Here is a 14998-nt window from a genome sequence, read left to right as displayed (position 1 = left end):
TTATTGTTTACTCCATGTTGCTGTCTGTTTATCTTGGCCAGGTCGCAGTTGTAATGAGAACTTGTTCTCAACTAGCCTACCTGGTTAAATAAAGGTGAAATAAAAAATAAATAAAAAAGTCAACTAGAATGGCCCACAGCTAGCATGTCAACTAGCATGACCAACAGCTAGCATGTCAACTAGAATGGCCAACAGCTAGCATGTCAACAAAGATGGCCAAAAGCTTGCATGTCAACTAGAATGGCCCACAGCTAGCATGTCAACTAGAATGGCCCACAGCTAGCATGTCAACTAGAATGGCCAACAGCTAGCATGTCAACAAAGATGGCCAAAAGCTAGCATGTCAACTAGAATGGCCCACAGCTCGCATGTCAACGAGAATGGCCCACAGCTCGCATGTCAACTAGAATGGCCAACAGCTAGCATGTCAACTAGAATGGCCCACAGCTAGCATGTCAACTAGAATGGCCCACAGCTAGCATGTCAACTAGAATGGCCCACAGCTAGCATGTCAACTAGAATGGCCCACAGCTAGCATGTCAACTAGAATGGCCCACAGCTAGCATGTCAACTAGAATGGCCCACAGCTAGCATGTCAACTAGAATGGCCCACAGCTAGCATGTCAACTAGAATGGCCCACAGCTAGCATGTCAACTAGAATGGCCCACAGCTAGCATGTCAACTAGAATGGCCCACAGCTAGCATGTCAACTAGAATGGCCCACAGCTAGCATGTCAACTAGAATGGCCCACAGCTAGCATGTCAACTTGAAAGTTTAACAACTAGCATGTCAACTAGAAAGGCTAACAGCTAGCATGTCAACTAGAAAGGCTAACAGCTAGCATGTCAACTAGAATGGACAAGAGCTAGCATGTCAACTAGAAAGGCTAACAGCTAGCATGTCAACTAGAATGGACAAGAGCTAGCATGTCAACTAGAAAGGCTAACAGCTAGCATGTCAACTAGAAAGGCTAACAGCTAGCATGTCAACGAGAATGGACAAGAGCTAGCATGTCAACTAGAAAGGCCCACAGCTAGCATGTCAACTAGCATGTCAACTGGAATGGCCCACAGCTACAAGCATGGCCCACAGCTACTAGCATGGCCCACAGCTACTAGCATGGCCCACAGCTACAAGCATGGCCCACAGCTACAAGAATGGCCCACAGCTACAAGAATGGCCCACAGCTACTAGCATGGCCCACAGCTACTAGCATGGCCCACAGCTAGCATGGCCCACAGCTAGCATGGCCCACAGCTAGCATGTCATTGCGCTAATAGCAATGCACCCCCCTGATGAAAAAAATCCATGTGGAAAAACTGAATAAGATACTGACCCTAAAACACATGCAGTATACGAGCATACTGAAAAGGAAATAGCACTTAACAAACTAACACTCAGTGTTTCCACTGATGCGGATAACCTATGTCTGACAGAGCACACGCACACACATGCACACGCACGCACGCACACACACGCACACAGACACACACACACACACGCACACACACACTCGCACTTTGGTTCCATGGTTGCCATGGCACCTAGTGGTAGCCTTGGTAGTTTACTCCTGTGAATTTATCTACAATTATTTGTTTTGTGCTTTTTATGTGCATTATTATTATTTTTATTATCATCCTCAACTTTGTTATTTTTTAAAGCTAATCAAGTACTGAATACAAAAATCGAGTTCAACCGAAAATGTTAAACTAGACAAGACATACTTCTACTTCTCCAATCAACTAGCTAAATGTTTGGATGCAAATACCAGTGTCTTCACTTCTCTTCTCCTGGTCCGAAGGCTGGACCAAAGATTAAGAAATGTCAGCAACTTTCCTCCACTACACACATGGATTCTTCAGTTTAAAGATTTTTTTATTTTATTAAAAACATGCACAAGGAGCTCAAGTACAGCCTTATACAATGCGGGATCCACCAGAAAACATGCAGACAGACCACGAGACCAAGGGAAACTGAACAGAAGATTAAAATCTATTGTGTGCACTTGCAGAGTTTGGACAATAAAGATCACTTGCCAGTTCTGCGGGATGACCCTCAGGTAATTGACATCACCCACTCCAAGCCAATACAGTTTATACAGCGAGCAGTGGGCTAACCATAATGCAATGAATCTATTTCCACCATGATATGTCTCCGAACTATGGGGGACCTGCTCCTCGCATATGGAATGCTCTTTCTGACCATTTGAAAGCCGCTCTATCACTCAGAACTTTTAAAACGCTCCTTAAAACCCACTCTTTTTCATAGTCCAAATCTAAAATGTACTTAGCACCTAGCCCACTACTGTTATTTTACCAGCCTTGATTCTAAATATATATATGTAGTTTTTATTGCAAAAAATCCTTAGTAGATCTTTGAGATAAGTCTAATGAAAAGTGATATACAAATTAAAATGTATTATTATTATTATTATTAGAGAGAGTTATGCCAACTTTTAAAATGTTGAATATTGTTCTAATTCTAGAAATGCAGTTACATGGTATCGTTTAAATATTCCCTCATGTTAATGTTAATGAGGCGCTAACATGGCTTCCATAGAATGTCGAAGCATCATGTAAAAGCATCATAATGCAGATACTCTCTAAATACATGGCTCAGCCAAGCACCTGTCAAATCTGCACCTGAACAACTGCGGAACACTGGGATGGGCCCACATTAACTCCGTGTCTATTACATTAACATATCTTTCTTTCACGCACATCACATTAGACACACGCACAAAAAAATGTTTTGTTATTATTGTAAATCAGTGATTTGATTTATTCTCCAATAACACGAGCGGACGTGATCCCTGAGATCCAATAAGACCAGAGAAAACAGAATCGCGTCAGCATTCCACAATAACGGAGACTGGGGGTCCTCGATTCTTTGTCCTTTATTAAGCTATAGCCTCAATTTATCACAAACGAAGGATTAAAAAAATTAAGCGTATATATGAAACGCTGCGGGGAGTCATTTTATGACTTTAATTGACAGCAACTGCCCATTTACAATCCTACAGGTTGATCTAAAAACGTAGCTAGACTTTTGTTGACCATCGCATCTCAGTCTGGGCTATTATGACTTTGAACCTATACTTGAAAGCGCATCGGAATTCTTTACAAATTCGCCTCATCACAAAATCTGTTTTGGTCCTTTCTTTCTTCTGAAGTTTTTTAAGTTATTTTTTCAACCATAAACTCTCCAGAAAAATATATTTTTAAACGTGAATTACCTTCTCTGTGTTTTGAACTGTTTCCCTGGTGACTGGAGTTTAGGTTTTGGCATATTTCAGGACGAGTTCGCCGATGACATATTCTCACGCCTCAAAAGCACCAGCAGCAAATACAGCGAAAACTTCCGCAGCGGTCACGTGATTGATTACATTTCAGAAGGAGCCCAGTCCTCTATCTAGCCAGTTCACTTTTCAACCATTAAAGTGTATGTGGGAGAGAACACAGACACATCTTCTAGTAAGCCTGATCATGAAACCAGTAACATTTTGTAGATGAAGCCTTGGCTAACAACTTATTTCTGGACATGCTAATGCTGGACATGTTGACACGTTCGTCTATCTCTAGAAAGTAGCAACATTGTTCTGGAAAATTCGGTCAGGTGCTTTGCAACAATAGAGCCATTCTGACAAATGATTGTTCCATTCTGCGTGGAAACATTGTAAAAGAATAACAGTGGACATTGTATCCACGTCCATATTTCTGGGATGGTGTGTAGTTTCGTTTTCAACCTCAGGAGGGTGACAAGTGACTGTTGTGGTGTTGAGGTGGGGAGGATAACTGTTCATGGGATGACAGCTTCTTTGCCCTGAAAGTGGCATAGGCTTATTTCATTTTTCCCCACAAAGAAATTCAACGTGTTATGATTAGGCTACACAATAAAGAGATTGGATGCAGATTCTAACATAACTTTATTGTCCTAGAGGAATCATGTTCTAGGTAGGACAATGCTGCAGAATATAGACTATACATTATAAACCTATGACACCTATTCCATTGGCTTGTACCTGTGTGGAAGTATAGGCATAGCCTATAGTGAAGAGATGGTGGAGAAGGTAGGGGGTGGAGGAGAGGAGGGAAAGTTAGGGGGTGGAGGAGAGGAAGGAAAGGTAGGGGGTGGAGGAGAGGAGGGAAAGGTAGGGAGTGGAGGAGAGGAGGGAAAGTTAGGGGGTGGAGGAGAGGAGGGAAGGGTAGGGGGTGGAGGAGAGGAGGGAAAGGTAGGGGTGGAGGAGAGGAGGGAAAGGTAGGGGGTGGAAGAGAGGAGAGAGGAAGACGGTGAGTCATCGCTGGTCTAGTAGCCGTGGCGGGGTCAGTGTGGGGTGGCAGGGAGACAGGCCACCATGCACAGTGTGTATCCTTTTTATTGCGCCAACCCCCGTATCTGCCCCCGTTCGACGCCCCCGGAGCAGAAGCTGACCCAGTGACCCGGAGATGTCTCAATGAAGACTAGTGGCTGAGCCATCAGACAACTACCACACCAGCTTCAATTCAGAGCAGGAGGATATACAAATTCTGAAGAGAGACAGAGCAGACGCTATATTTCTGCTATACATACTGTATCTCTATTAGATTAGATATTTAAATCGAAGCAGTCTCATCCAGATCATCATGACATTTGTAGTTTTGATGATAGCCATATTTGAAGCTAATTAACATTTAATTTGTGGGTAAATACAGGCGAATATATTGATAAAAGTCACCTTGTCCTAGAGAGATTTACACGGTTTACAAAACGTCACTCCAGGGTAGGCCTACACGAAACACAGCCCTTATTTGAAGCGTTTCTAAAAATTCCCTATGGGAAAAAATGAATGGTGGAAAAACAATTGGAACCATTTCCCTGTTTGACCGCTAGGTTTTATGGGTATTATGACTCACACTGTGATACTCTATGAAGAATATTATCCCTTCAGACAGCCATTTCAGACTCACCTGTGCCATCAGGCCCATGATAACAACACGTCATTACTTTAGAGATAATGTGATTAACTGTAACCTTCCTGATTTCCCTGATCCACTCAACAACTGAACCATGTCTGTGTTTGAGAAATTGGGCCAACAAACAGAGGGAGCACTGCAGGGGAGGGCAAACTCACCAACAATTCATATCCACAATTACATCAGAGTTTTCACTCCCTCATTTTCTCTCGGTCTCTCCTCCCTCCCCCTCCCTGTCTAGCCCTGGTGCTAAATTGAGAGGGGAGTTGCCATGCCAACGCAGAGTGGGGATCCCGGGTCCAAACTAGGCCACACAGCAGAAGTGGCATTAAACAGTGTGTAAGTGTGACAGATTCAGACCAGAACAATCTGTTAATCAAGTCAATCATTTGTCAGACCTCGTTTAACACACACACACACACTTTAAGAAAGACTCGGATCACAAATGAAATATGAAAACCTTTGTAGGAATCTGTATTTAAGATTGAACTCTACATACATTCATACTGTAGTGTTGAGGAAAAGAGAGTGGACCTGTGTGTGTGTGTGTGTGTGTGTCATCCAGAGACACATCATGTATAATGGGCAATAGAGGCAATGATTCAGGACAAAGAGACTAACTGAAGAGGAAAGAGAAAGTGGGTGGTGTTAGTCACTGTCTCTGTCCTCTCTGATCTCACTGAGGTGTGTGTGTATGGTGTTAGTCACGGTCTCTCTCCTCTCCAATCTCACTGAGGTGTGTGTTTGTGTCACTGTCTCACTCCTCTCTGATCTCACTGAGGTGTGTGTTTGTGTCACTGTCTCTCTCCTCTCTGATCTCACTGAGATGTGTGTTTGTGTCACTGTCTCTGTCCTCTCTGATCTCACTGAGGTGTGTGTATGGTGTTAGTCACGGTCTCTCTCCTCTCCGATCTCACTGAGGTGTGTTTGTGTCACTGTCTCTCTCCTCTCTGATCTCACTGAGGTGTGTGTATGGTGTTAGTCACTGTCTCTGTCCTCTCTGATCTCACTGAGGTGTGTGTTTGTGTCACTGTCTCTCTCCTCTCCGATCTCACTGAGGTGTGTGTTTGTGTCACTGTCTCTCTCCTCTCTGATCTCACTGAGGTGTGTGTGTGGTGTTAGTCACGGTCTCGCTCCTCTCTAATCTCACTGAGGTGTGTGTTTGTGTCACTGTCTCTCTCCTCTCCGATCTCACTGAGGTGTGTGTGTGGTGTTAGTCACGGTCTCGCTCCTCTCTAATCTCACTGAGGTGTGTGTTTGTGTCACTGTCTCTCTCCTCTCCGATCTCACTGAGGTGTGTGTTTTGTCACTGTCTCTCTCCTCTCTGATCTCACTGAGGTGTGTGTTTGTGTCACTGTCTCTCTCCTCTCTGATCTCACTGAGGTGTGTGTTTGTGTCACTGTCTCTCTCCTCTCTGATCTCACTGAGGTGTGTTTGTGTCACTGTCTCTCTCCTCTCTGATCTCACTGAGGTGTGTGTATGGTGTTAGTCACTGTCTCTCTCCTCTCCGATCTCACTGAGGTGTGTGTTTGTGTCACTGTCTCTGTCCTCTCCGATCTCACTGAGGTGTGTGTGTTTGTGTCACTGTCTCTCTCCTCTCTGATCTCACTGAGGTGTGTGTGTTTGTGTCACTGTCTCTGTCCTCTCTGATCTCACTGAGGTGTGTGTTTGTGTCACAGTCTCTCTCCTCTCCGATCTCACTGAGGTGTGTGTTTGTGTCACTGTCTCTGTCCTCTCCGATCTCACTGAGGTGTGTGTTTGTGTCACTGTCTCTCTCCTCTCCGATCTCACTGAGGTGTGTGTTTGTGTCACTGTCTCTCTCCTCTCTGATCTCACTGAGGTGTGTGTGTATGTGGTGTTAGTCGCTATCTCTCTCCTCCCGTGTCTGCATCTCGCTGAGTGTACTCTCGTCAATGTTCTCCAGGCTGTCTGCGTGCTGGATGCTAAGCTCGGACAATGGGATTGTGGGTAGTGTCGTCTGCTCAGGGTAGAGCCATGGCTTGAATCCCGGGTTGTGTCTCTGCTTCCACTCTCCGTACTTCAGACACGCCTTACTGATCTTCTTCATCGCCTGTGACACACACAAACAGAGAAAGAGAGAGAGACATACAGACAGAGAGATATGCATTTAGCCAGGGTTAGAGAGAATTGTCTGCTCCATAGAGGGAGTGAGAGAGAGAGACAGAGAGAGAGAGAGACAGAGAGAGACAGAGAGACAGGTCTGCTCCATGTAGTAACCTAGTGATGGAGAGAATTTTCACCTAATCTAAACTTTAACCTAATCAAAGAATTAACCCAGCAGGAGAAGCTCTCCCTTGAGAAAGATACCCCCACCCCGGGCGGGTCAGACCAGACCTCTTCATTACATAAACCCACTGACGTGCAACCCCCAGCGGAAAGTCAACCCTTCAGCACAGAGTACTACTCACCCAGCTACACTCCAGTCAGCACAGACCCAGACAACAGTCCAGCACAACAACACTCTCTTAACCAGACCCGGAGAGCTGAAGGTGGAGAGAGATATATCTGCACTCTGGACAGTGGTGAGACAACTTCAACAGGAGAAGGAGCAGGAGAAGAACAGAGCACTAGAGGAGAGGATCAAACTGCTGGAGGAGAGGGTGAGGGGGAGGGAGTGAGGGGGATGGAGGAGGGTGAGTGGGATGGGAGGAGAGGGGGAGGGAGGAGAGGGTGAGGGGGAGGGAGAAGAGGGGGAGGAGAGGGTGAGGGGGATGGAAGAGAGGGTGAGGGGGATGGAGGAGAGGGTGAGGGGGATGGCGTGTGACCCATTAGAGAGGTGGCCACCACCGCAGAGAAGCCAGCAGAACAGCCCGCCACAGACCCTGACCATAGCGTCCACAACACAGCGGGACAGACAAATGAAGAAGCCCAAGACCATGGAATCCCACCCCCTCTGAGCAGCTGCCCCCTGCCAGTCACCCTGATAGCCACCCTGACAACCCCCCACACCCACTGAGGACATTCACAAGACACAGATTTGACTCCTTATAGACTTAAACAAATATATACAAGAAAAAACAACTTTTTCACAGAGTGTCATCCTGTAATATCCAAGCTCTGAGGTCATCTGCCTTTGGCACAAAGAGCAGGAACCCGGACTTCATCAAAGAAATCAGTAATAAGATATTGTCATCCTACAAGAAACCTGGTATAGAGGAGATGGACTCACTGGTTGCCCTCTAGGTTACAGAGAGCTGGTAGTCCCATCCACCAAACTACCAGGTGTGAAACAGGGAAGGGACTCAGGGGGTATGCTAATTTGGTATAGAGCAGACCGAACTCACTCCATTAAGTTAGTCAAAACAGGAACATTTTACATCTGGCTAGAAATGTAAAAAGAAATTATCCTAACAGGGAAAATGTCCTCCTGTGTGCTACCTGTATCCCCCCACTAGAATCCCCATTCTTTGATGAAGACAGCTTCTCCATCCTGGAGGGGGAAATCAATCATTTCCAGGCCCAGGGACATGTACTAGTCTGTGACGACCTAAATGCCAGAACTGGACAAATCAACCTGACACCCTCAGCACACAGGGGGACAAACACCTGCCTGGAGGTGACAGCATTCCCTCCCCCATATGCCCCCCTAGACACAACTATGACAACATAACCAACAAAAACGGGTCACAACTCCTGCAGCTCTGTCATATGCTGGGTATGTACATAGTCAATGGTAGGCTTCGAGGGGACTCTTATGGTAGGTGCACCTATAGCTCTGTCATATGCTGGGTATGTACATAGACAATGGTAGGCTTCGAGGGGACTCTTATGGTAGGTACACCTATAGCTCATCTCTTGGCAGTAGTACTGTAGACTACTTTATCACTGACCTCAACCCAGAGTCTCTCAGAGCGTTCACAGTCAGCCCACTGACACCCCTATCAGACCACAGCAAAATCACAGTCTACTTGAACAGAGCAATACTCAATCATGAGGCATCAAAGCCAAAGGAACTGAGTAACATTAAGAAATGCTATAGATGGAAGGAAAGCCGTGTGGAATCTACCAAAAAAACAATGAGGCAACAACACATTCAATCCCTTTCAGACAACTTCCTGGACAAAAGGTTCCACTGTAATAGTGAAGGTGTAGACTTGGCAGGAGAAAACCTAAACAGTATATTTGACCTCTCAGCTTCCTTATCGGATTATTTCCAAGATGGCATAGCAGTTCAGACGTCTTTTGTCCTCGTCTTGTTGTGTCCCGTATATATATATATTTACAACTTTTTTAACATACCTTTTTATATATATTTTTTATTTTCCATAAACTCATCTTCAAAACACTCTCCTGCAACCCGCCTCACCAATTTATATTTATAAAAAAGTATTATTTACCTCAAATCTGTAATCCTCCAAGAAGCTAGCCAGAAACTAGCCAGAAACTAGCCAGAAGCTAGCCAGAAGCTAATCCAGAAGCTAATCCAGAAGCTAATCCAGAAGCTAATCAAAATCTAATCAGAAGCTAGTTAGCTTCATTACTGGGTAATCGTTAGTATTCAGCTAACCACGGTTGGTGGTCATCAGCTATCCTTTAGCTCGAAAATCTATCGCCAGTTTTGTACGGCGCAGCGCTGCTCGGAACGGAACATACTGGACCAATTTTTCTCCGCTAACTCTGGACATTCATACCTGGATCTCACAGCTAGCTAGCTGCTATCCGTGTGACTATCGGCTTTCGTCGATTCCGGAGCAAACATCAATTATTTCGGAGCTAGCCAGCTGAAGATTTCCATCAATCACCTATCCGGACCCGTTTTACTGACCCGTTTTACTGCCTACATGGAGCCCCACCGGGCCTTCACAACTGGACTGTCTTATCGGCTGCTATCTGAATAAACAATCAGACAATTTACTTATTTATTTTTATTATTATTATTATTATTATTTATTTATTTTGTTGTTGTTGTGTGATTTGGATTAATCCCCTCTACCACACGGAACCCCACTAATCTACTGACGGAACGCAAGAGGTGGCTAATAACAGACCTCCATCCTATGCTAGCTTGCTACCGATGGCCAGGCTAGCTGTCTAAATCGCCGTGACCCCCAACTAACCTCTCTACTCACTGGACCCTTTTGATCACTCGACTAAGCATGCCTCTCCTTAATGTCAATATGCCTTGTCCATTGCTGTTCTGGTTAGTGTTTATTGGCTTATTTCACTGTAGAGCCTCTAGTCCTGCTCACTATACCTTATCCAACCTATTAGTTCCACCACCCACACATGCAATGACATCTCCTGGTTTCAATGATGTTTCCAGAGACAATATATCTCTTCATCACTCAATACCTAGGTTTACCTCCACTGTATTCACATCCTACCATACCTTTGTCTGTACATTATGCCTTGATGCTATTTTATCGCCCCCATAAACCTCCTTTTACTCTCTGTTCCAGATGTTCTAGACGACCAATTCTTATTGCCTTTAGCCGTACCCTTATTTTACTCCTCCTCTGTTCCTCTGGCGATGTAGAGGTGAATCCAGGCCCTGCAGTGCCTAGCTCCACTCCTATTCCCCAGGCGCTCTCTTTTGACGACTTCTGTAACCGCAATAGCCTTGGTTTCATGCATGTTAACATTAAAAGCCTCCTCCCTAAGTTTGTTCTATTCACTGCTTTAGCACACTCTGCCAACCCGGATGTTCTAGCTGTGTCTGAATCCTGGTTTAGGAAGACCACCAAAAATTCTGACATTTTAATCCCTAACTACAACATTTTCAGACAAGATAGAACTGCCAAAGGGGGCGGTGTTGCAATCTACTGCAAAGATAGCCTGCAGAGTTCTGTCCTACTATCCAGGTCTGTACCCAAACAATTTGAACTTCTACTTTTAAAAATCCACCTCTCTAAAAACAAGTCTCTTACCCTTGACGCCTGCTATAGACCACCCTCTGCCCCCAGCTGTGCTCTGGACACCATATGTGAACTGATTGCCCCCCATCTATCTTCAGAGCTTGTGCTGCTAGGCGACCTAAACTGGAACATGCTTAACACCCCATCCATCCTACTATCTAAACTTGATGCCCTCAATCTCACACAAATGATCAATGAACCTACCAGGTACCTCCCCAAAGCCTTAAACACGGGCACCCTCATAAATATCATCCTAACCAACTTGCCCTCTAAATACACCTCTGCTGTCTTCAACCAAGATCTCAGCGATCACTGCCTCATTGCCTGCATCCGTAATGGGTCAGCGGTCAAACGACCTCCACTCATCACTGTCAAACGCTCCCTGAAAAACTTCAGCGAGCAGGCCTTTCTAATCGACCTGGCCGGGGTATCCTGGAAGGATATTGATCTCATCCCGTCAGTAGAGGATGCCTGGATATTTTTTTTAAATGCCTTCCTAACCATCTTAAATAAAAACATGCCCCATTCAAGACATTTAGAACCAGGAACAGATATAGCCCTTGGTTCTCCCCAGACCTGACTGCCCTTAACCAACACAAAAACATCCTATGGCGTTCTGCATTAGCATCGAACAGCCCCCGTGATATGCAGCTGTTCAGGGAAGCTAGAAACCATTATACACAGGCAGTTAGAAAAGCCAAGGCTAGCTTTTTCAAGCAGAAATTTGTTTCCTGCAACACTAACTCAAAAAAGTTCTGGGACACTGTAAAGTCCATGGAGAATAAGAACACCTCCTCCCAGCTGCCCACTGCACTGAAGATAGAAAACACTGTCACCACTGATAAATCCACCATAATTGAGAATTTCAATAAGCATTTTTCTACGGCTGGCCATGCTTTCCACCTGGCTACTCCTACCCCAGTCAACAGCATTGCACCCCCCACAGCAACTCGCCCAAGCCTTCCCCATTTCTCCTTCGCCCAAATCCGTTCAGCTGATGTTCTGAAAGAGCTGCAAAATCTGGACCCCTACAAATCAGCCGGGCTAGACAATCTGGACCCTTTCTTTCTAAAATTATCTGCCAAAATTGTTGCCACCCCTATTACTAGCCTGTTCAACCTCTCTTTCGTGTCGTCGGAGATCCCCAAAGATTGGAAAGCAGCTGCGGTCATCCCCCTCTTCAAAGGGGGGGGACACTCTTGACCCAAACTGCTACAGACCTCTATACTACCATGCCTTTCTAAGGTCTTCGAAAGCCAAGTCAACAAACAGATTACCGACCATTTCGAATCTCACCATACCTTATCTGCTATGCAATCTGGTTTCAGAGCTGGTCATGGGTGCACCTCAGCCACGCTCAAGGTCGTAAACGATATCTTAACCGCCTCCAATACCCTACACAGCAAATTGGATGCAGTCTATCACAGTGCAATCCGTTTTGTCACCAAAGCCCTATGTACCTACCACCATTGCGACCTGTACGCTCTCGGTCGCTGGCCCTCGCTTCCTACTCGTCGCCAAACCCACTGGCTCCATGTCATCTACAAGACCCTGCTAGGTAAAGTCCCACCTGATCAGCTCGCTGGTCACCATAGCATCTCCCACCTGTAGCACACGCTCCAGCAGGTATATTTCTCTAGTCACCCCCAAAACCATTTCTTTCTTTGGCCGCCTCTGCTTCCAGTTCTCTGCTGCCAATGACTGGAACAAACTACAAAAATCTCTGAAACTGGAAACACTTATCTCCCTCACTAGCTTTAAGCACCAACTGTCAGAGCAGCTCACAGATTACTGCACCTGTACATAGCCCACCTATAATTTAGCCCAAACAACTACCTCTTTCCCTACTGTATTTAATTTATTTTGCTCCTTTGCACCCCATTATTTTTATTTCTACTTTGCACATTCTTCCATTGCAAATCTACAATTCCAGTGTTTTACTTGCTATATTGTATTTGCTTTGCCACAATGGCCTTTACCTCCCTTATCTCACCTCATTTGCTCACATCGTATATAGACTTGTTTATACTGTATTATTGACTGTATGTTTGTTTTACTCCATGTGTAACTCTGTGACATTGTATGTGTCGAACTGCTTTGCTTTATCCTGGCCAGGTCGCAATTGTAAATGAGAACTTGTTCTCAACTTGCCTACCTGGTTAAATAAAGGTGAAATAAAAATAAATAAATAAAAAATCAAATCAAAACATTTCTAACAGAAAACCAAAGAAAAGTAACAATAATGACAAATGGGTTGATGAAGAATGCAAAAACCAAAGAAAGAAATTGAGAAACCTGTCCAACCAAAAATATAGAGACCCAGAAAACCTGAGTCTACATCTTCACGATTGGTGAATCACTAAAACAATACAGAAATACACTACGGAAAAAGAAGGAACAGCATGTCAGAAATCAGCTCCTTGTAACTGAAGAATCCATAGAATCTAACCACTGCTGGGAAATTTACAAACAATAACAGGAAGAATTATCTATCCAAAATTGAGATCTCTTTGACTCTATAACGAAGAACAAACAGCAAAAACATATACAAATCTTAGAATCAACTATTAAAGACGACCAGAATTGGATTCTCCAATTACCTTGAATGAGCTACAGGACAAAATACAAACCCTCCAACCCAAAATGGCCTGTGGTGTTGATGGTATCCTCAATGAAATGATAAAATATACAGACCACAAATTCCAATTGGCTATACTTAAACTCTTTAACATCATCCTTAGCTATGGCATCTTCCCCAATATTTGGAACCAAGGACTGATCACCCCAATCCACAAAAGTGGAGACAAATTTGACCCCAATAACTACCGTGGGGTATGGGTCAACCTTGGGAAAATCCTCTGCATTATCATTAACAGCAGACTTGAAGCAGAGCAGACTTGAATTGAGTTGTCTGCTCCATGTAGTAACCTAGTGATGGAGAGAGAGTTGTCTGCTCCATGTAGTAACCTAGTGATGGAGAGATAGTTGTCTGCTCCATGTAGTAACCTAGGGATGGAGAGAGAGTTGTCTATCTGTGCTGTAATGTGTTGTCTATCTGTTTGAGATCTAAGCATCTGGGGCTCTCCCTAATCGTTCCTTATTCCCTTGAGATCCCATTGGCTATTTCAACACGCACGCTTCTCGACCAGGGATGCGTGGGAGGGATCATACATTAAACATAGGTGTTCTCCCGTGTGTGCTGAGTCCTGCCAGCCAGACTCTGCTGAGTAAGAGGGTAATGCATGGACACAAACAGCCACTCACATATGTATCCTCCCCATCTCTCCCCTCTCTCCTTGCCTCAGCATTATAATGTGGTGATGGGAGTGTAATGCTGGGAAGTGTAGGCATAAGCAGACTGGAATGTACTTACTTTGGGAGCCAGAAAGTGGGAAGACTTGTTTACAACCCACTTGGGTAGTGAACCTGGGTGAGGGAAGAAGAGAGGGAGAGATTTAGATGTTACACCAGGGCATGTCATCCAGGGTCAAATAGCTCAAGGGTGATTTACAGATAATCATAGTTTTAAGATCTTAACAGAGAAAAAGCAATAAAGAGAGAGAGGGAGAAAGAGAGAGAGAGATGGAGAACAAGAGAGAGAGATGGAGAACAAGAGAGAGAGAGATGGAGAACAAGAGAGAGAGAGAGATGGAGACCAAGAACGAGAGATGGAGACCAAGAGAGAGAGAGAGAGATGGAGACCAAGAACAAGAGATGGAGAGAGAGAGAGAGAGAGATGGAGACCAAGAACGAGAGATGGAGACCAAGAACGAGAGATGGAGACCAAAAACGAGAGAGAGAGATGGAGACCAAGAACGAGAGAGAGAGAGATGGAGACCAAGAACGAGAGAGAGAGATGGAGACCAAGAACGAGAGATGGAGACCAAGAGAGAGAGAGAGAGAGATGGAGACCAGAGAGAGAGAGAGAGAGAGATGGAGACCAAGAACGAGAGAGAGAGATGGAGACCAAGAACGAGAGATGGAGACCGAGAGAGAGAGAGAGAGAGAGATGGAGACCAAGAGAGAGAGAGAGAGAGAGAGATGGAGACCAAGAACGAGAGATGGAGACCAAGAGAGAGAGAGAGAGAGAGAGAGAGATGGAGACAGAGAGAGAGCTGGAGACCGAGAGAGACAGAGAGATGGAGACCGAGAGAGAGATGGAGAACAA

General features: G+C 44.9%; 1 protein-coding gene, 1 long non-coding RNA gene and 1 pseudogene across 2 annotated transcripts in view; 1 reads left to right on the top strand and 2 right to left on the bottom strand.

Moving 5' to 3' along the window:
• LOC135546668 (arf-GAP with Rho-GAP domain, ANK repeat and PH domain-containing protein 1-like) overlaps positions 1 to 3431 on the bottom strand; it is a 95870-nt pseudogene extending 92439 nt beyond the window's left edge.
• On the top strand, positions 1806 to 6356 carry LOC135546669 (uncharacterized). Its single transcript, XR_010456607.1, has 2 exons — positions 1806 to 2061; positions 5196 to 6356. It is a non-coding gene; the product is annotated as an uncharacterized LOC135546669 (long non-coding RNA).
• The window catches only part of stard10 (StAR related lipid transfer domain containing 10), a 42422-nt gene continuing 32824 nt past the window's right edge, over positions 5401 to 14998 (bottom strand). Inside the window, exons 5-6 of the mRNA XM_064975279.1 lie at positions 14204 to 14256; positions 5401 to 7025 (exon numbers count right to left, since the gene is read on the bottom strand). Of these exons, the coding sequence (XP_064831351.1) occupies positions 6813 to 7025; positions 14204 to 14256 (266 nt within the window). The 3' untranslated portion in view covers positions 5401 to 6812. The remainder of the gene's footprint in view (positions 7026 to 14203; positions 14257 to 14998) is intronic.

This window comes from Oncorhynchus masou, chromosome 9 (genome assembly GCF_036934945.1).
Source record: "Oncorhynchus masou masou isolate Uvic2021 chromosome 9, UVic_Omas_1.1, whole genome shotgun sequence".
NCBI lineage: Eukaryota > Metazoa > Chordata > Actinopteri > Salmoniformes > Salmonidae > Oncorhynchus > Oncorhynchus masou.
This window is presented reverse-complemented; position numbering and strand designations above follow the sequence as displayed.